This window comes from Balaenoptera physalus, assembly GCF_965194825.1.
Source record: "Balaenoptera physalus genome assembly, chromosome: 17".
NCBI classification, from domain to species: domain Eukaryota; kingdom Metazoa; phylum Chordata; class Mammalia; order Artiodactyla; family Balaenopteridae; genus Balaenoptera; species Balaenoptera physalus.
The window spans coordinates 52,165,692-52,187,482 of NC_138895.1; the positions used below are offsets into that span (position 1 = coordinate 52,165,692).

At 43.2% G+C, this 21,791-nt stretch overlaps 1 protein-coding gene and 1 long non-coding RNA gene across 6 annotated transcripts in view; one reads left to right on the top strand and one right to left on the bottom strand.

Annotated features, from left to right (window-relative positions):
* Positions 1-718: 718 nt before the first annotated feature.
* Positions 719-19,705, bottom strand: LOC309647248. Its single transcript, XR_014255890.1, has 3 exons — positions 19,606-19,705; positions 10,042-10,107; positions 719-832 (listed from the first exon to the last, which is right to left on the bottom strand). It is a non-coding gene; the product is annotated as an uncharacterized lncRNA (long non-coding RNA).
* A 743-nt stretch (positions 19,706-20,448) lies between these two features.
* Positions 20,449-21,791, top strand: part of BAALC (BAALC binder of MAP3K1 and KLF4) — a 95,340-nt gene continuing 93,997 nt past the window's right edge. For 4 of the 5 annotated variants that reach the window (XM_082434351.1, XM_082434352.1, XM_082434356.1 and 1 more), the window contains exon 1: positions 20,449-20,832. In XM_082434351.1, coding sequence (XP_082290477.1) covers positions 20,673-20,832 — 160 coding nt within the window. In that variant the 5' untranslated portion in view covers positions 20,449-20,672. The remainder of the gene's footprint in view (positions 20,833-21,791) is intronic. The other variant, XM_082434354.1, reaches the window with a different exon arrangement.

The window sequence follows — 21,791 nt, forward strand, 5'->3', positions numbered from 1 at the left end:
GCCCATTTATGGATTGCGCTGTTTGTTTTTTTAATATTGAGCTGCATGAGCTGTTTATATATTTTGGAGATTAATCCTTTGTCCGCTGATTAGTTTGCAAATATTTTCTCCCATTCTGAGGGTTATCTTTTCATCTTGTTTGTAGTTTCCTTTGCTGTGTAAAAGCTTTTAAGTTTCACTAGGTCCCATTTGTTTATTTTTGTTTTTATTTCCATTACTCTAGGAGGTGGATCAAAAAAGATCTTGCTGTGATTTATGTCAAAGAGTGTTCTTCCTATGCTTTCCTCTAAGAGTTTTATAGTGTACAGTCTCACATTTAGGTCTCTAATCCATTTTGAGTTTATTTTTGTGTATGGTGTTAGGAAGTGTTCTAATTTCATTCTTTTACATGTAGCTGTCCAGTTTTCCCAGCACCACTTATTGAATAGACTGTCTTTTCTCCATTGTATATCCTTGCCTCCTTTGTCATAGATTAGTTGACCATAGGTGTGTGGGTTTATCTCTGGGCTTTCTATCCTGTTCCATTGATCTATATTTCTGTTTTTGTGCCAGTACCATATTATCTTGATTACTGTAGCTCTGTAGTATAGTCTGAGGTCAGGGAGTCTGATTCCTCCAGCTTCATTTTTTTCCCTCAAGACTGCTTTGGCTATTCGGGGTCTTTTGTGTCTCCATACAAATTTTAAGATTTTTTTTGTTCTAGTTCTGTAAAAAATGCCATTGCATTGAATCTGTAGATTGCTTTGGGTAGTATAGTCATTTTCACAATATTGATTCTTCCAATCCAAGAACATGGCCACCATCACCCTGATACCAAAACCAGACAAAGATACTACAAAAAAAAGAAAACTACAGGTCAGTATTTCTGATGAACATAGATGCAAAAATCCTTAACAAAATACTAGCAAACAGAATCCAACAGCACATTTAAAGTATCATACACCATGATCAAGTGGGGTTTATCCCAGGAGTGCAACAATTCTTCAATATACACATATCAATCAATGTGATACACCATATTAAGAAAATGAAGGATAAAAACCATATGATAATCTCAATAGATGCAGAATAAGCTTTTGACAAAATTCAACATCCATTTATGATAAAAACTCTCCAGAAAGTGGGCATAGAGGGAACCTACCTCAACATAATAAAGGCCATATATGACAAACTCACAGCCAACATCGTTCTTAATGGTGAAAAACTGAAACCATTTCCTCTAAGATCAGGAACAAGACAAGGTTGTCCACTCTCACCACTATTATTCAACATAATTTTGGAAGTTTTAGCCACAGCAATCAGAGAAGAAAAAGAAATAAAAGTAATCCAAATCGGAAAAGAAGTAAAGCTGTCACTGTTTGCAGATGACATGATACTATATATAGAGAATCCTAAAGATGCTACCAGAAAACTACTAGAGCTAATCAATGAATTTGGTAGAGTAGCAGGATACAAAATTAATGCACAGAAATCTCTTGCATTCCTGTACACTAATGATGAAAAATCTGAAGGAGAAATTAAGGAACACTCCCATTTACCATTGCAACAAAAAGAAAAAAATACCTAGGAATAAACCTACCGAAGGAGACAAAAGACTTGTATGCAGAAAACTGTAAGACACTGATGAAATAAATTAAAGGTGATACAAACAGATGGAGAGATATACCATGTTCTTGGACTGGAAGAATCAACATTGTGAAAATGACTATACTACCCAAAGCAATCTACAGATTCAGTGCAATCCCTATCAAACTAGCAATGGCATTTTTCACAAAACTAGGACAAAATATTTCACAATTTGTATGGAAACACAGAAGACCCTGAATAGCCAAAGCTATCTTGAGAAAGAAAAATGGAGCTGGAGGAGTAAGGCTCCTTGACTTCAGACTATACTATGAAACTACAGTAATCAAGACAGTATGGTACTGGCACAAAAACAGAAATATAGATCAATTGAACAGGATAGAAGCCCAGGGATAAACCCACACACATATGGTCACCTTATCTTTGGTAAAGGAGGCAACAGTATATAATGGAGGAAATACTGCCTCTTCAATAATTGGTGCTGGGAAAACTATACAGCTACATGCAAAAGAATGATATTAGAACACTTCCTAACACCATACACAAAAATAAACTCAAAATGGATTAAAGACCTAAATGTAATGCCAGACACTATAAAACTCTTAGAGGAAAGCATAGGAAGAACACACTTTGACATAAATCACAGCAAGATCCTTTTTGACCCACCTCCTAGAGAAGTGGAAATAAAAACAAAAATAAACAAATGGGACCTAATGAAACTTAAAAGCTTTTGCACAGCAAAGGAAACCATAAACAAGACCAAAAGACAACCCTCAGAATGGGAGAAAATATTTGCTAAAGAAGCAACTGACAAAGGATTAATCTCCAAAATATACAAGCAGCTCATGCAGCTCTATATCAAAAAAACAAAGAACCCAATCCAAAAATGGGCAGAAGACCTAAATAGACATTTCTCCAAAGAAGATATACAGATTGCCAACAAAGACATGAAAAGATGCTCAACATCACTAATCATTAGAGAAATGCAAGTAAACCACAATAAGGTATCACCTCACACCAGTCAGAATAGCCATCATCAAAAAATCTACAAACAATAAATGCTGGAGAGGGTGTGGAGAAAAGGGAACCCTCTTGCACTGTTGGTGGGAATGTAAATTGATACAGCCACTATGGAGAACAGTATGAGGTTCCTTAAAAAACTAAAAATAGAACTACCAAATGACCCAGCAATCTCACTACTGGGCATATACCCTGAGGAAACCATAATTCAAAAAGAGTCATGTACCACAATGTTCACTGCAGCTCTATTTACAATAGCCAGGACATGGAAGCAACCTAAGTGTCCATCGACAGATGAATGGATAAAGAAGATGTGGCACATATATACAATGGAATATTACTCGCCATAAAAGGAAATGAAATTGAGTTATTTGTAGTGAGGTGGATGGACCTAGAGTCCGTCATACAGAGTGAAGTAACTTAGAAAGAGAAAAACAAATACCGTATGCTAACACATGTATATGGAATCTAAAAAAAAAAAAAAGGTTCTGATGAACCTAGGGGCAGGACAGGAATAAAGACACAGATGTAGAGAGTGGACTTGAGGATACAGGGAGGGGGAAGGGTAAGCTGGGACGAAGTGAGAGAGTGGCATGGACATATATACACTACCAAATGTAAAATAGATAGCTAGTGGGAAGCAGCTGCATGGCACAGGGAGATCAGCTCAGGGCTTTGTGACCACCTAGAAGGGTGGGAAGGGGAGGGTGGGCGGGAGACGCAAGAGGGAGGGGATATGGGGATATATGTATATGTATTGCTTATTCACTTTGTTATAAAGCAGAAACTAACACACCATTGTAAAGCAATTATACTCCAATAAAGATGTTAAAGGAAAAAAGAAAGAAAAGACTTTCGTATATCACATACAGCAGTATTAATTATGTTAGTCGTGTTGTACATCTTTAGTACTTCTTTATCTTATAATTGGAAGTTTGTACCTTAGGGGTTTTAGTTGTTGTTTGTTCTCTGAACTCCTAATTTACTTGCATTCTGGGTTTGTTTTTTTTTTGAGGTTGCAATATCCCTCTGATATCTGGAGGACATTAATAACTTGGTGGGGAGTTTTCTTCCTCTTGTATAGTCTCAGTTCTCTCCAAGTAGCTCTTTCATATTAAAGGCTCTCTTCAGATATTTTGTAATACTTGCTGTCTGCTTATACTTGACAGTGAGGACCAAATAGCTGATTTGAAGCTTTGTTCACATGAGTGGAGCTTATCAATTGTGAGCTTCATAGGAGGGCAGTCTGGCTAGGCTGTTTCCTTGGGTGACCCTGTTGTAAGTATCTTTCCTCTGGACTGGTTCATTTCCCCAGAGAATCCTCCCTGTCTGTGTTCTGGAAGGTGAGGAGGGGAAGATCCCTGAGGAGCTTTGGCACCAGTAATCTCACTGTCTCTCAGTCTTCCTGCTTGGTACCCCAGTCTAGGGACTCAGTGTTTTCCTAGAGAATAAATCCAGTCTTCTGCCAGGAAGGGGAAGAGCAGTTCAAAGACTGTTCAGGGTATGGTGGTGATCCTGCAGATGTACTTACTTTTTAAACTGCTTTCAACCAATTCTCCTTGTTTTAATGCCAATTCCCAGCCCCCTTGCCTTACCTCCACGGTTAAAATTTCCTGGTGCCACCAATTACTGAGACTTTGAAGGTGTAAATTGTGTTGGTTTTACATTTCCTCACTGCTGACTTCAAATTCAGCTTTCTTCAGTCTGCTCGATCAGTTAAAACTAATCTAATTGGTTTTCAGCTCTCAAAATTTTGTGGTTTTGTCCTCTCCCCTTCTCATCATCCTTACAGGTTTACGTTAAATACAATTGCTTCATTGTTGTTTTTTGGGTTTCCAGGAGTAAAATGAGATGCCTGTGTTCTCTCTCTCATTAACCCTCTACTCTGGCGCTGACTCCACCCCTCCACTGATGTCACTCGTACCAAGTTCACTAGTGACCTCCCCTTCTCAAATGCGTTGGGCTGTCTTTCACCCGTAACTTAGCCTCTCAGCAGCCTTAATCAAAACTGAATACTCTCTTACTTCCTGCACACGCAGACTGGAGTTAGCACGTGGCACGACCCCAGGATACCCAGAGACCTCAACAGCATGAACTGTGATGAACTTGGACCACTGCCACCCGGTTGGGAAGTCCAAAGTACAGTTTCTGGGAGAATATATTTTGTAGATCATGATAACCGAACAACTCAGTTTACAGACCCAAGGTTACACCACATCATGAACCACCACTGCCAACTAAAGGAGCCCAGCCAGCTGCTGCCACTGCCCAGTGAGGGCTCCGTGGAAGATGAGGAGCTTCCTGCCCAGAGAGATGAGAGAGATTTAGTCCAGAAACTGAAGGTCCTCAGACACGAACTTTCACTTCAGCAACCCCAAGCTGCTCATTGCCACATGGAGATATCCAGAGAGGAAATATTTGAGTATCACTTGCCATGTGCTGCAGGTTCTCTTCTCTCGGCTTCTGGGACACCACACCTGTTTGGTTTTCCTCCCACTCTCTGCTCTCCTCTTCTCAACTTTCTTCTCAAGTTCCTTCTCCTCTACCCATCCTCTGCAGAGTGGTTTCTTCAAGGTTTGATCCCAGGGCATCCTCTCTTCTCCCCCTCTACACTCAGGGAATCTCTCACTTTTGTTCTTGGCTCCGACACCCACCTTCCTTTGACTTCCCATCTTCTCTATCCAGTTGCCTATTTATCTCCCAAGCATGTTTAAGTTCAAAGGAGCCAAAACGGAACTCTTTCATTGGGAGATTTTTGATTACTGATTCAATCTATTTACTAGTAATCGGTCTATTCAGATTTTCTATTTCTTCCTGACTCAGTCTTGGTAGGTTGTATAGTTCTAAGAATTTTTCCAATTCTTCTAGGTCATCCAGTTTGTTGATATATAGTTATTCATACGATCCTTTGTTTTTCTGTGATGTCAGTTGTAATGTCTCCTTTTACGACGATAATTTTGTTGATTTGCAAGGCAGAATTCCTGATATTTTTCTCTATATTTATTCCTCATCAAGTCTTGTTACCAAGTTCAAGTTCATACTGCTCATTGTACGACAGGCCAATAAATCGAGAGATGAGCTGCTGGGGCAAGGAAGGGCGACTTTATTTGGAAAGCCAGCAGACCAAGAAGATGGTAGACTAATATCCCAGAGAACCATCTTCCCTGAGTTAGAATTCAGGCTTCTTTCACACTAAAAGGGGAGGGAGTAAAGTCCTGGTTCCAGCCAGACTCCGGAGGGGATGTATTAATTTCTTCCTTCATGCAGCCATTCTTGGTAGGACTGGCCAGAGTGTTTCCTGTTAGCTAAACAAAGGTATTTTAGCTTAATGCTCATTATCTGGGAGGCAGGGTTCCCAGAGATGGGCTATTAAGTATAATTTAAGTTCATAGGCAACATCCCTTTAGTGATTAACTTGTAATAGAATACAAAGTTTCTTTCCTGTTATAGTCTTCCACATCTACCCAAATATGCAAGCAGAAATCAAAGAGTCGTTCTTGTCCTCTTCCTTACCCCGACATCCAAAGCATCAGCCAGCTTTCTTGACTCTTCCTCTGTAATGTGTCTCAAACTGATCCATTTTCTCCATCCTCATTGCTACCACCTTAATCTATAAGCCACTATCATCTCTTGCCTTGACTCTTGCAAAAGTGTCCAAACTGGTCTCCCTACTTTTTCTCTTGGCTCTCTAAAATCTGTCCTCCACACAGGTGATCTTTTAAAAACCAAAGGTTATTCTCTCTTCTGATAAAAATACTTTGCATTGCTCTTAAAACAAAATCCAAACTTCTTACCATGGTTTACAGCAGACACCATGGTTTTTCTACTGGGCACCTGTTATTTCTTTGGGTGCGTCTACTTCTTCTGGGTACCAAGTCTCCTGCCAGGACATTGGAGCCCTAGAGGTGCCAAAGCACGTATCTCTCCTATTTTTGTGTACGTTTCATCTGGTTGGTTGAGTGCAAGGGAGGGAACTCTATGCCCTAACAGCAAACATCTTTTCAGTGAAACTATTGTCTAGTTTTGCTTACAGCCTCCTCCTTTCTATAGGATTTGGACACAAGTTCACAGAGGAGGGGAGTTTGGGAGACCAGGGGCATGAGGAGGGCAAGAGGTGACTCTTAATAACAGCGCTGGGAGGCACTAGGAACCATCCCTCTTTCTGGTAGCAAAGACCTTGCTCTTTGAGCCAGCTTGCTTTCCCCAAATCGTCCTCCCAAGAGGCTTCTCAGCCTCTCAAGCAAATAGAGCCACCCAAGCCTATGTCTAGATAGATTTAGATATACTTGAACCATTTAGCTTTACACTGTTCCCCACCACAATCACCCGCTTTTCAAAAATTCTGTAATCACTCCAGGCCCTGCCTTTTTCCCCTAAAATATCTGCATACATTCTCGAGGGACCAAAAGAAATACACTGTTCTTTCTGTATGGGGCTTATTAGTAAATGCACCTACAAAAATCCTGAAGTTCTGTTCTTATTTGAGATGCTTTGTTAAGAGTGAAAACACCTGCTTTCTGGCCTGTGTGATAGCAGCAATTCTCTGAGATTCATAAGTGAGTTGCTTGCTGGTAGCTGAGAACCTGAAATTCACATCAATTCATTCAGCCTTATGAAAGAATCTAGCAGGAGGTAAAATCAATAATGCAGATAATTCAAACATTCTACCAGCCCACACATAATTTTTTGCTAGCTCATTTCTCCCCAGCGCTGCCAGGATAACACGCTATGCAACATAGATAATAAACAAAATCAAATCCTCGCTCTCATATTTGTGGCTTGTTCCTGGATTTGGTCTCATGGTTGTTTATGAGGGAGTTCTAAACTGTGGAAGGAGTATTTTTCACCCTATTTCCAGTAACTGTTCTATTTTTATCAATCCTAGATAGGATTACTCACAGCATAGACACTGCTTGGAACTGGAAAATTTCTCCCACGGTCTTTATTAATCTTCATTTTTCTCCTGTGAACAGTAGGAGAACACACGTAGCTTTCCCGCAGTGGGGTTGCCTTTGGAGAAGAACTTGAAGGCTCTCCACCCCGGAGCCATGACATATGCAGCTACTTAGATGTTTGCAGGTCGCCAGCCCAGGGGAACAACTCTCAAGTGGGAGATCAGCATTGTGATCAATGAGTGCGTGGACTTTGGTCATAAAGACCTGGGTTTAACTCTTGGCTTTGGTGTTATGGTTGACATTGGATAAGTCACTTAGCCCCCCTAGGTCTCAGCGTTCTCATCATGACAATGGGGCTTCTAATGGCACCTACCTCTTAACGTTGCTGTGAAGAGTAAATGAGCTAATCCATGTTCAAAGTGCTTATTATACAGAGACTGGGACATATAAGTGCTCTGTAAATGTTGGCTATCATTAGTCACAGGAGCTGGGTGAAGGACTGCTGTTCCCCCGAGTATACCTGTTCCAGCCTGGAAGCCGTCCGTGTGCAGCCAAGGGCCCTCTGATCCCCCATCTATCAGAAAGGTGCTCTTGCGGGGATGGACACCATCCAGTAGGCCCGGTCAGTTTCCATGGTCACCTCTGGGTGCAAAAGGCAGCTGCCTCTGGGCAGAAACTTGTACCTGTCTATGAGCTCTCTGCCTCTCTGGCCAGAAGTGGAGACACCAAGAAAGGGAGAGGGGCCTCTGTACTTTCGGAGCCCCACTGGGGGTTAACTTAGCTTGTCCCCACTCTTTGTCTTGCTCTGAGGATGCCAGGGCTTTAAGGACACTGTGAGAGAGCAGGTCCAGGCAGCCCAGCAATGTCGAAAACTGGACAGAAAGAAGACCCGGCTGTCCCAGTCAGTCAAGGAACAACAGTGACAAGAATAAAACATTTTTAAGGATTAAAATCATAGCTGCCGTCTATTGAAGACTTGCTCTGTGTTAGGACTTGTGTTCAGAACTTTCCAAGCACCGTGCCCTCTTTCCAACAACACTGTGAGGCAGGCACCATGCTTATTTCCACGTCATAGATGAGACCAAGGCACAGAAACATGCTTGTGGTCTCACAGTAAGTGTCAGAGCCAGAATTTGAACACAGGTTTGTTTGAGGGGGGAAAATGCACAAAACATTCTAAATCCTTGGTTTACCTACCCCCCAACACAGGCAGAGTCGGGTGAACCTCCCTAATGGACAGTGCATCGGGAGCTTTATGCATCTGGACAAATTCCACCTTCAAAATGCCCCGTGGGCTCTCTCGGCTTCTTTTCATCAGCTCCTGAGCTGCCAGCTCTCTGCCGAGGCAGCGCTTTCACTGGATTATTACAAATGAAAGACCTGATTGTCTGTCCTGCTCTTTTTTTTCCTTCCCCTATTTATTATAATCAGGAAGTCATGTTTTTCATTTAGGATAAGGCAATTACTTTTCTGCTGACTGAAGACTAGCAGAAAGCAAACTGAGCCTCATTTCTACATTAATTTATGGGGAGAGGATTGAGAGATGGCCTGACTTCCCAGGGTCTCATGCCCTCTCTTCTAGATCTATTCCTTATCTGATGAAGGCATCAATCACAACAGCCAACACCGAAATGGCATTGACAGTGTAAATGACTGTGGTCCTTTTCCCCTCACCTGGGAAATGATGAATAAAAGTTGCCATCTGCTGCCCTGAGCTCTGCTGTGGTGTGATCTAACTTTATACTTAGGTCTAGTTAACGGTCTGCCTCGCCTGAAGGAGAAGTGTAATAAATATGAAAATCAATTTGTATTTTTTCACTTGCCTGGGACTCATTTTTATTTGCTCTGCCTGAAGAGGCAAGCAACTCTTTGCAAAGGGAAATGAATAAGACACACCACCTCTCTTTAGCGATCAGAAGTCCAGGTTAACTGTCATATGATTAAGCAAACAGCAAACAAAAATGGTCTGAAAGTGCTTTCTTTTCTTTCAGAGAAAGAATCTCAATTATCTAGCCTACTCTGTGCTACGTGAACATTTCTGAGAACCTTCAAGAGCCCCAAGAAACAAGTTGCCTCCATTTTCCAGGCCACGGTCAGAGGTGAGGAGAACATTCTGTTCCACATCTTGAACTTTGCCTTAGAAACGCAAGCCCCGTGCTCTGGGCTCCTGACATTGTAAACTAGCAACCTTTGTTCGAAAGCATCAGCCAAACTGTATTCCCTCTATTTCAGTTCTCTTTTCATCAGATTATCTGCCGAACCTTTCCTCATTCTAGGTGAAGAGGAAGTGCAGAGGACGATATTATTAATTCAGCCAGTACAATGTTAGAAGACATCGATAATGATGACTCTAAAGGTTCTTAAGAATATGTAATGTTATGTGGATATTTTATCAAGACCTCTGGGTTTTCAGAATTCTCTTTGGAATTAGTTCTGTGTGAATATGCCTTTCTGGATCTGTTCTCACCTCTAATTCAGTACCCCTCTTTTCCAACTATCACAATCTACAATTTGAAGTTGTTCTGACAATTAAAAAACTCACCCGTCCACCTCATCATCACCAGATTTTCCTCTCCAGGCCATTTCCAGTAGAATGTGGTTCATATTCCTTTGTGAGAGAACAAATTGGTTATTCCTTACATCTTACTAATGAGCAGTGCTACACAGAAAGGAAGCATAATGAAATCAGAAACTCGGAAATATCCGCAACTGCTTTGTCCCAGGTTTTTATTCGGGGTATGATAAAGTGCCACAGGACATTAATTCAGGCACTGAGATAGATTTTGAAGTTATTGAAAGAACTTGCTGAATTTCTTTAGAATTAACCCAAAGGAGCAGACCTCTCTTCTCATGAGAATTATTTGGTTTAAAGATTAGTGGAGGGAGAATTTACAGTGTTTCATTTCACATTTAAATTTCATTTCCTATATAAATGTTTTGTGGTACCATATTTAATTACTTTTTTTTCCAAAATTCCCTTTTTTCACATTTTCTAACCTCCTCAACCAAGTCAAAAACTCATTTCCCCTTTTGCCATTTTAATATTGATATTTCAGTTTCCCTTTCTTGTTTCCACCCTGGTTGTTATGTTTACCCTATCTATCTGCATCACCTGAAGTCCAGATGCATCGTACATTTCCCCCGGGGCATGTTGTCATTCTTCAAAGGCGAGAGATGCATGAATGGGCCCACATCAGATGGCACTTGCTGACTTTTTTTACCCAGATGCAGAGAATGGTATCAGATTTTGTCCTTTGGGGCGCTAACCTCAAGCTCTTCCTTTGCGACAAAATTACCATTTGTAGAATAATGAGGACCTGTCAGCTAGCCAAGACTGGGGACTGGGAGGGGAAGCTGCTTTAACATCCTCCAGAGGGAGGGTAGGGGCTACAGTTCTGGTTTGCTCCGCTGAATCTGGAGCAGTGGAGTCCTTGCTGAGGGTTGGCATTCAGGACTAAAGAGACTTACCTGAGGTCCGCCCCTGGAGGCCACAATTACTGCTGCTATTGTTCTTCCTTTGTATTACTTTTTTTCACTTGGAAAAATTGAAACTTATAAGGCAGTGAATCTGTCTTTACTCATTTTCAGATGACTGATCCTGATGGCAGGTTTGGGGTCCTGTGGAGCTTCTGTCCTGAACCCTGACGGCCTCACCGAAGGTCTCCTTTCCCTGGCTCACCATAGTTTGGGCAGAGCCAAGCCCAGTGCTCCAGTTTCCATAGAAATGAGTCAGGGGTGGTACCCACCACAAGGGGTGTTAAAGTCTCAGATACGTTATTTTGAGAATCCCATCACGTAATAAATACTACTCAGCAAGTTTTTTTTTTAAAGGTGTAAAAAAAAGGTGTTTTATTTTGTACTGTCTCCTCCTTAAAAAAAAAAAAAAAGCCTGTATGCCATACAATGTTTTTTGCCACATATTCAGGTATTTTTAAAATTTTAATATATTGACCATTATCTATCTGGCATATCATGGCTAATACTTATTTAAAAAAAACCTTTCTGTATCACCTGGCATTAGTGAGTATTTCATAAAAGTATGTAGTCCAATATTATTTGTTTGTTAATCCAATCTGAAAAGCCTTCTCTTTAAATGAAGGACTTAAATGCATTATTAATTATTATTATATATTTTTCCCATCTTCCTTCTATAATCAAAGTCTACATTTATATTTTTAATATTAGCTTGTATCCCTGTTTTATTTTTTTTTAACATTTTTATTGGAGTATAATTGCTTTACAATGGTATGTTAGTTTCTGCTTTATAACAAAGTGAATCAGTTATACATATACATATATCCCCATATCTCTTCCCTCTTGCGTCTCCCTCCCTCCCACCCTCCCTATCCCACCCCTCTAGGTGGTCACAAAGCACCGAGCTGATCTCCCTGTGCTATGTGACTGCTTCCCACTAGCTAGCTATTTTATATTTGGTAGTGTATATATATGTCCATATATATACTACCACTCTCTCACTTCGTCCCAGCTTACCCTTCTCCCTCCCCATGTCCTCAAGTCCATTCTCTAGTAGGTCTGCGTCTTTATTCCCATCTTGCCCCTAGGTTCTTCATGACAATTTTTTTTTTTTTTTTTTTTTAGATTCCATATACATGTGTTAGCATACGGTATTTGTTTTTCTCTTTCTGACTTAATTCACTCTGTATGACAGACTCTAGGTCCATCCACCTCACTACAAATAACTCAATTTCGTTTCTTTTTATGGCTGAGTAATATTCCATTGTATATATGTGCCACATCTTCTTTATCCATTCATCTGTCGATGGACACTTAGGTTGCTTCCAAGTCCTGGCTATTGTATATAGAGCTGCAATGAACATTGTGGTACATGACTCTTTTTGAAGTATGGTTTTCTCAGGGTATATGCCCAGTAGTGGGATTGCTGGGTCGTATGGTAGTTCTATTTTTAGTTTGTTAAGGAACCTCCATACTGTTCTCCATAGTGGCTGTATCAATTTACATTCCCACCAACAGTGCAAGAGGGTTCCCTTTTCTCCACACCCTCTCCAGCATTTATTGTTTGTAGATTTTTTGATGATCGCCATTCTGACTGGTGTGAGATGATATTGCATTCAGCAATAGTTTTGAAAGGCATAATCGACTTCATTGCTCTGGATGACTTTGGCTAAGGCTTTCCAAAGTTGCAACCATCCCCACTTTAAAATAATTCATTCTTTTGTTTGTTTTTCAACTTGATGGAAAAAGATGACTAATCCATGCCAGTCGAGTTCTAGATTCTGAACAGGTGGTTTAACATAATTTATTACACTTTACATATTATGTTTAATTTATTACACTTATTCTTAAAGTTTTGGGAGAAAATTCAATACCAGCTAGAGAGTCGTAATTAAAGGAGCACAGAGCCAAGCAGAGGCTCCAAGCCCCTACTGAAACTTCAGCTCTACCAGAGACAGCACCTTCTTCTGTGACTTTGGGTGATTCCACAAACCTCTCTGAGCTATGATTTCCTAGTTGGTAAAATCGAAGGACTGGATCAGCTGATCTCTAGGTTTTTCTGGGTTCAAAATTTCTCTGAATTTATGGCACTACATAATAGCCAGAAGAGATCCCATGAAAAAAATAGACTGTTGCTCTGTAATAATGATTTGGTAGGGATGGCGGTAAGAAATTTTGTTTTCAGGAAGGTTGGTAGTAGTAACATCATAAAGGGAAGGAAAAGGGAAGGAAGGAAAAGAAAAAAGGCTACCGTTTACCAAACTTTTGCTGTGTGCTAAGCAAATTCACAGGCATTATCTCACATGAAAACACATAATTTCAGAGATTTCCTCTGTAAGGGAGAGAGATGCCATTGTTTCTCCTTTCCCCCAAAGTGCAATGATAGCTAACATTGATGAGCGCTTTCTATGTGCCAGGCACTCTTCCAAGCCTTTACACCTGCTCGCACAATTCATTATCCCCATTTACAGATGAGAAAACTGAGGCATAGGTGATAGTAATGTGTCCAAGGCTATCCATTTGGTAAGTGGCAGCGTCAAGCTCCACACTCAGACAGTTGGGCTCTAGAATCTATATTCTTAACCCATCCCCATACTGCCTCTTGTCATTCATCCATTAAGCAAATATTTGATGAGCATTGACTACATGAAGGCATTGAATTAATCTTTCTTAAGGATTCCAAGCTAAATGAGACAACATCCTTGTCCTTGAGAAGCTTAAAATATACATGGTAGATGTTTAGAAATGTGTGTGCAATCAGTGACCACACTCAATCCGAGAACTTTACAACTATCTCCTGTTTTCTGGAAGTGTTTGCAACTCCATTCACATCAGTGGACAGTACCTGGCAAGAGGGAGCCCTGCTCCAGGCCCCTGTTCTAGAGGCCCTACTCTGGTTTTCTCTAGGGGCAAGGAATCCAGGGGCCATGGGCTGCATCCACCTGGAGTCTGGGCCCCAGCCCCTTCTAACCTCCCTTCTGGGTATCCGGGACCTTGCAGTTCCCTGCCCCAAAGGCCCTGACCCTACTTCCAGAGCCTGCATTGGAAGCAAGCCCCTGGAGGGCAGATTGCATCCCCCAGCCACAGACTCCTCAGCCAGAGGGGTGGCCAAAGGCAGCGATTTGTAGGAAGAGAGTGTAGATGGAACGTGGACTTGTGGGTTTACAGGGACATGTGTCCACAAGGACTCTTGCAGAGCAGGACTGACTTGGGGGCAGGGAGAGGAGTCACAGACTGGGTCGGCTTGGCCTGCTCTGCCATGTTCAGCGCAGAACTTCAAAGACTCCGAAAATTCTACTTTAGAACCTGGCCTTTCAGGTCGTTATGAAGATAACTTGTCAAGATAAGAGGATAGAATATATTTTCCCTAAGTGTGCTAACTTGGTTTATAAACCTTTAAAATGTCATATACGGTATGAGGGTTTCCATTTATACTCTTACCCAGGCCCCTTAGCCTGTCCACAGGTTTTGAATGGGCAGTTGTCTGATCTCAGCACTTTTTAGGGGTCCTTCTACGTGGGGTTTCAAAGTCCTGCTGCTGCTGTCTCTACCATCAACCCCCTCTTCTCCCAACTGGCTACCTAAGGGCCCTACAGTAGAAGCTTCTTGGCCGCCATGGGGCCTCACCTCATCCTCCTCCCCCATCAGCTCCCTCCCACACAGTGGGTTCCATATGCCACTGTTTCAGTCACTTCCTGGTCCCTCTGTCCTTGCACATTACCTCTTCCCAGGCTTGGCTGAACCCTCACTCATCTGGAACTTGCACCCAGGTAGCTGAACTCTGCTAAGGAATCTCCACAATCAGCAGCCTCAACTGGGCTGAGGACTGCCCCCCAAAACTTACAGCTCAGTCTTCCAGTCTCTGTAATAATGATGGAATCCTTCTCTATTTTTCTCAGTCTCTGAAATCCTCCTCCACCCCACTCTCAGTGGCTAACCTTGCTTCTTACTTCACAGAGAAGATAAACCCCAGCGCTTTTGAGAACCCTCAACATCCTAGTTCCAAATCTGAAATCCTCCCAGCCCTCCTCCTGCACTCCTGTTACAAAAGCGCAGATAGAGGTGCCCTCCTCCCACGGGGGCAATCCCATCGCACTTCTGTGGCTCTCCCCCTCCTACCCCCAGGTTTCAGTATCCTCACCTCCTCCTCTAGCCCTAAACACGCTCTAGTTTCTTCAATTAAAAAAAGAATTCTAATGTGGACTTTCCCTCCAGCTGCTACATTGCTGTCTCATCCCTTGCCTCTCCTTTACTCTTGAACCCACTTCAATTTGGCCTCCACTGCCAACATTCCACTGAACTCGATCTCCCTGATGTTAGATCCCACAGTCCGCTTCTCGGTCTCCGTGTGATGCAATCTGCCTTTTGTAGATGCACAGTCAGAACTCTCTCCTCTCTCAAGATCGCTGACGTGCCACTCTCCTCTACGATTTCCCCTCAATGGCCTTTGCTGGCTCTTTCCCTCCACTCACCCTCCAAATGTTGAACATCCTCCGTGCTCACTACCAGACTTCTCTTCCCATGCTACCTCCCTAGGATCTCACTGACTCCTATGGTCCCAGCCTGGACCTCTCTTCTGGACTCCAGCTTTGTATTCATCTAACTGCCAACTTGACATCTTCCTACACATGTCACCTGGGCAGCTCGAAGTCAACGAGATCACAATTTCACCGCACCTGCTCCCTGACTCTGATGACCCCCATTCCTACCTCTTTTCACACTCACCACTCCAGCTCAGCCTCCTCCCAGAGCCTCAGGAAGCTGCGTTAGCAGAGTACCTTTCTGAGGCGTTAATCCACATGGGCACTGAAACATTGCTGGAATCAATCAGAAACATGATGCCGGTTTACGCAGTTTTCCATTCCTGTCTCTGGTCACTGGCAAAATGTCAATTGGCCCTATTCCCAATTGGTACATATATTAGATACCTTATTTAGAATCTGAATATGTGACAAGAAAAAATGATTGTTATTTATGATTCTCCACTGCCTGGTAATGGAGGATCTTTCAAAGCTGAGTGTGGACAATATCTTCGTCCTTCAAGTCTTTGATACGCCTGAACAAAGTGTTAAGCTGTGGTTGAAATATCAAACGAGGAGTCAGATGCTGGGACAGAGGTAAGTTGCTTCTCATAAGAAAGGGAGCAAGACGGGGGACAGGAGAGATTGAGCTGCAAGGGGTTGGGGGCGGGAGGCAGGAGCTGGGGAGGTTGGACACTAGAAAACAAGAACAGGGAAGGCCAAGCTATTTGGGGAGAGAGACATTTCTTCAGGTATATTTCATATGCTGATGCCTCCTAAATTAATTTTCTAGCTGAGACCTCTCTCCTGAGTTCTAGACTTAGAGCCATGTGATAAGGAGAACTAGCACTTACAAAGCCACTTTTACTATATTCTGGCAACTAAGCTAAGTGCTTTACCTATGTGAACTCATGTCTCAGAGGCATTGCAAATGCAACCAAAACAGTATTCCTCATCTACCTGCCATTTCCAGACCTCTCCATGCAGATACAATACTAGTTTGCCTCTAGGATTCCTCTTCTCAGTAACCGGCAATCCTATCCACCCAACTCCTCGCATCCTCCCACATCATCATCTCTCTCTGAGAGCCTCCTAATGCTCTCCCAGGACCCAGTCTGGCCTCTCTGCCACCCATTCTCCACCTACCTCCAGAGTGACAGTTCACTAAAGCAGATCTGATGCTGGCAGTGCGTGGCTTCAAGCTTTCCAGTGTTTCCCATTGCTTTTAGGATGAAGTCTAAATCCCTTTCTATAGTCCTTTCCATGCCTGGGCTGGCCCAGACTACTCCTGCACCTCCTCTCATGCTCATCTCATTTCCTTTGCTCACAATGCTCTGGCAGCTGAAACAAGGTTGAGAAGACCTGCTGCGGTGTCTTAAAAGGAGAAGCAAAGCCTGCAGAGGAATGGCCAGCCTGGGCCCTGGGGTTTGGCAGGCTCTGGGCTCAGCGTGAGGAGGAGGAGCCCCTGATCTTGGCTCAGTGAGTCTTTGCTCACTTCTGCATTATGGATCCTGATTAGTACCTGCCGAAGGGACGTCTAACAGCTCTGTGCTAAACTAGATCTTCTTTAGCCCACATTACTCATTCCTACTATGTGCCAGGAATGCCCTGGACTTGGCCTACCTACTAGTTGCTACATACTGAGTGCTATAGACCATGTAACCTAGTCTACATTCTATCCATTATATAGGATATAATTAATACTATACCTATATTCTGTATACTTTATAAGATATAATAATAGTACACATTACAGTATATATACAATTGGTAATAAACAAAATGTATTAGATCTACTAGCAGTGTTTTGCCATAATAGGTATTTAGTAAATATATGTTGAATGAGGGAACATACCTCAACATAATAAAGGCCATATATGACAAACCTACAGCTAGTATCATACTCAGTGGTGAAAAGTTGAAAGTGTTTCCTTTAAGATCAGGAACAAGACAAGGATGCCCATTCTCACCACTTTTATTCAACACAGCAGTGGAAGTCCTAGCCACAGCAATCAGACAAGAAAAAGAAATAAAAGGAATCCAAATTGGAAGGAAGAAGTAAAATTGTCACTGTTTGCAGATGGTATGATAATATATATAGAAAATCCTAAAGACCCCACCAAAAAACTATTAGAACTAATAAATGAATTCAGTAAAGTTGCAGGATACAAAATTAATATACAGAAATCTGTTGTACTTCTACTCACTAAAAATGAACTTTCAGAAAGAGAAATTAGGAAAATAATCCCATTTACAATTGTATCAAAAAGAACAAAATACTTAGGAATGATTCTAATCAAAGAGGTAAAAGAGTTGGAAAACTAGACATTGATGAAAGAAATTGAAGATGACACAAATAAATGGAAAGATATACTGCACTCATGGTTTGGAAAAATTAATATTGTTAAAATGACCATACTCTGCAAGGCAATCTATAGATTCAATGCAATCCCTATCAAAATACCAATGGCATTTTTCACAGAGCTAGAACAAATAATTCTAAAATTTGTATGGAAACACAAAAGACCCCAATAGCCAAAACAATCTTGAGAAAGAACAAAGCTGGAAGTATCATGCTCCCTGATTTCAAACTATACTACAAAGCTACAGTAATCAAAACCATACGGTACTGACACAAAGCAGACTAGAGCCCAGAAATAAACCCATGCTTATATGGTCAATTAATCTATGACAAAGAAGCCAGGAACAGAAAATGGGGAAAAGACAGTTTCTTCAATGAACAGTGTTGGGAAATCTGGACAGCTGGATGCAAAAGAATGAAACTGGACTACTTTCTCAAACCATATACAAAAATAAACTCGAAATGAATTAAAGACTTAAATGTAAGACCTGAAACCATAAAACTCCTAGAAGAAAACATAGGCAGTATGCTCTTTGACATTGGTCTTAGCAATAGTTTTTTGGATCTGTCTCCTCAGCAAGGGAAAAAAAGCAAAAATAAACAAATGGGACTACATAAAATTAAAAAGCTTTTGCACAGCAAAGGAAACTACCAACAAAATAAAAAGGCAGCCTACTGAATAGGAGAAGATATTTGCAAACAATTCCAATATCCAAGATATGCAGAGAACTCATACAACTTAACATCAAAAATAATTTAAAAATTTTAAAATGGGCAGAGGATCTGAATAGACATTTTTCCAAAGAAGACAAACAGATGGCCAACAGGCATATGAAAAGATGCTCAACATCACTAATCATCAGGGAAATGCAAATCAAACCCACAATGATACCACCTCATATCTGCCAGAATAGCTATCATCAGAAAGACAACAAATAACAAGTGTTGGTGAGGATGTGGAGAAAAGGGAACCCTCAGGAACTGTTGGTGGGAATGTAAGTTGGTATAGCCACTATGGAAAACAGTATGGAGTTTCCTCAAAAAATTAAAAGTAGAACTACCATATGATCCAGCAATTTTACTTCTGGGTATTTACCAGAAGAAAACAAAACTACTCATTTGAAAAGATATATGCACCCCAGTGTTCATTGCAGCATTATTTACAATACCCAAGATATGGAAGCAACGTAAGTGTCCATCAACAGATAAATGGATAAGGAAGATGTGGTATATAGACAATGGAATATTACTCAGCCATTAAAAAAGAAATGAAACCTTGCCATTTGCAACAACGTGGATGGATCTAGAGAGTATTGTGGTAAATGAAATAAGTCAGACAGAGAAAGACAAATACTGTATGATATCACTTATATGTGGAATCTAAAAACCAAACCAAACAAACAAAACAAGCTGAAAACAGACTCATAGGTACAGAGAACAAAAGAATGGTTGCCAGAGGGGAGGAAGGTGGGAAGGTGGGTGAGATAGGTGAAGGGGATTGAGAGGTACAAACCTTCAGTTATATAATAAATAAGCCACGAGGATGTAATATACAGAATAAGGAATATGGTCAATAATATTGTAATAACTTTATGGGGACAGATGTTACTAGAATTATGGTGATCATTTCATAATGGATACTAATGTCAAATACTATGTAGTACACCTGAAACTAACACAGTATTGTACATCAAATATATTTCAATTAAAAGTGTATATATAATCTTGAATAAATGAAAACAATACTTACTCAGCACCATGACATTCTGACAGAGCCTGGTCATTGAGGATTTATTCTTTCAACCCTTCTTTCTTCGCTGTCTCTTTAAGGCAGTTTCCTTCTTTTACCACGTGTCCTGGCTCCTTTGGGACAGGCGAATTCTTTGGCTTACCCAAGTGTGAGCTCTAAGTGTGCTCACATGGAGCACGCAGAGCTGAGTGTGCACCTGGAATATCAAGGCCCTCAGTGGGTTTGGAGGGAAGCCAGCCACACCTCCCAGCCCCATCCAGAGAGAGTGTTCCGGCTGCCCGTCGATTCCTGATCCTCTTTTGCTTTCTTGAGAACAAAGTTCGAAGTCACAGAACTGGAAAGGGTGTTAGTGAAAGAGAGTCCAGCCCAACTCTCTCAGAAATTATAGGCCCTACTCCCTGCTCCTCAAACCAACTGGGACAGGCAGGGGGTCTGACTGCTCCTTAATTCTTAGTAGCAATAGTTCCTTCCCTGTTTCTGGGCTGTCACCAGCTCCACTGGTTTTGAACAAGTGGCCAGAAAGTTTGGGGTACCTTCCAAAGCCCCCAGGATGGATGAATGGAACGAAGGTGGAAGGAATAAAGGAAGGGAGGGAGGGAGGTTGGGAGAGACGGATAAATAAAGGGGTAACCCTAGCCGGCGAGGCTGAACCCCTCGCGGAATCCACCCACCCCCATCCCGCCCTCCTCCTATTCTCAGGCCGCCGCTCTTGCGTCCCACGTCCGGCTGGGGCGCACCGAGGGAGCATGCGGGGCAGCGTTTGACTCGGCACGGGGTTGGGGGTAGGGCAGCAAGGGCGAGGGGAGGTGGGGGAGGAGAGGTGGGGAAGGGGAGGGCCTTGGAGGAGGAGGAGAGGAGGGGCGCGCGGGGAGCGGGCGCGGCGGAGGGGGCGGCTGGCGCAGCGGGAGCTGGGCGCCTGGCTGCGGCGCGGGCGGGTCGAGGGACGCGATGCCGCCCCCGCCGCCGCCGCCTCCGCCTCCTCGCCGGGCCGGGCTGCGCCGCCGGGGCTGAGCCGCCGCTAGAACTGCGAACCGAGCGGCCGCTGGGCGCGCCAGCAGCGCGGGAGGATGGGCTGCGGCGGGAGCCGGGCGGATGCCATCGAGCCCCGCTACTACGAGAGCTGGACTCGCGAGACGGAGTCCACATGGCTCACCTACACCGACTCGGACGCGTCGCCCAGCAACGCCACCCCGGACAGCGGCCCCGAGGCGGGCGGCCTGCACGCAGGTGAGTGCGCCTGGCTCCCGCAGACCCCCAGCGCTGGGAGGCGGGGCACGGGAGGGGGACGCGGGAGGGACGGGGGGCGCCGGGGCAGCCCAGTCCCCCAGAGAATTCTGTGCGGAATGGTGTTGGTGGTGTTGGGGCCGGGGGAGGGGGGAGGCGGGAGACAGACAGACAGCACCTGCCTGCTGACAGACTGACCGACCCAGGCCCAGGGAGCAGGGCCAACCAGAGACCCCTACAAAAGGCTGAGCTAATCCCCTGGGCCTCGCGGAAACCCAGCACCTCTTGGCCTCCGCCCGTGCCTGCTCATTGGGCGGGGACGGGTGGGGTGGGAGGACAGCCCGCGCGGCTCGCACACCTATCCCGCCGCCCACCCAGGCTTCTCGCCCGCTTGGACTCGCCTCCGCTGGATTTCGGCCCGTTTCCTCCTCTGGCCGCCTAGGCACACAGCCGGGCCACTCCATCCACTGGCCGCCTGGCCCCTCTCGCCCTTGACTTATAGACTGGCCCAGATTACCTGGGTGGTTTCTTCCTCGTGGCTTCCCCCTTTTCTCCCGTGTCTCGGGTTTTGAAAACCAGAATCCTAGTTCAGGGCAAAATAAACAACGGCCGCGCCATCACTAGTTCTGCACTTCAGCTTACTTTTCAAGCAGTTGTTTCATAGCAAGGAATTCGTCTCTACCCTACGGTGCCTCGATGCTTCTTTATATGAGGCAGGGCATGAAAGTGGATTACGACTATAAATTAAATACTCTTACCATTCTGGCAGAAATATGATAGAAGGATATGCAAAGAACTTTCTGGACCAGTCGCAAATCAGATTTTTTTTTCTTTTAAAGCAGACAGTAATAATTGTAACGTAGAGATGAAAACAGACTGTTGCCACAGACTGACCTTTAATCATAAACTTGTTAGTGACGTTAAACGGAAAAAACCTCACTGCTTATTACATGGATGTTGTC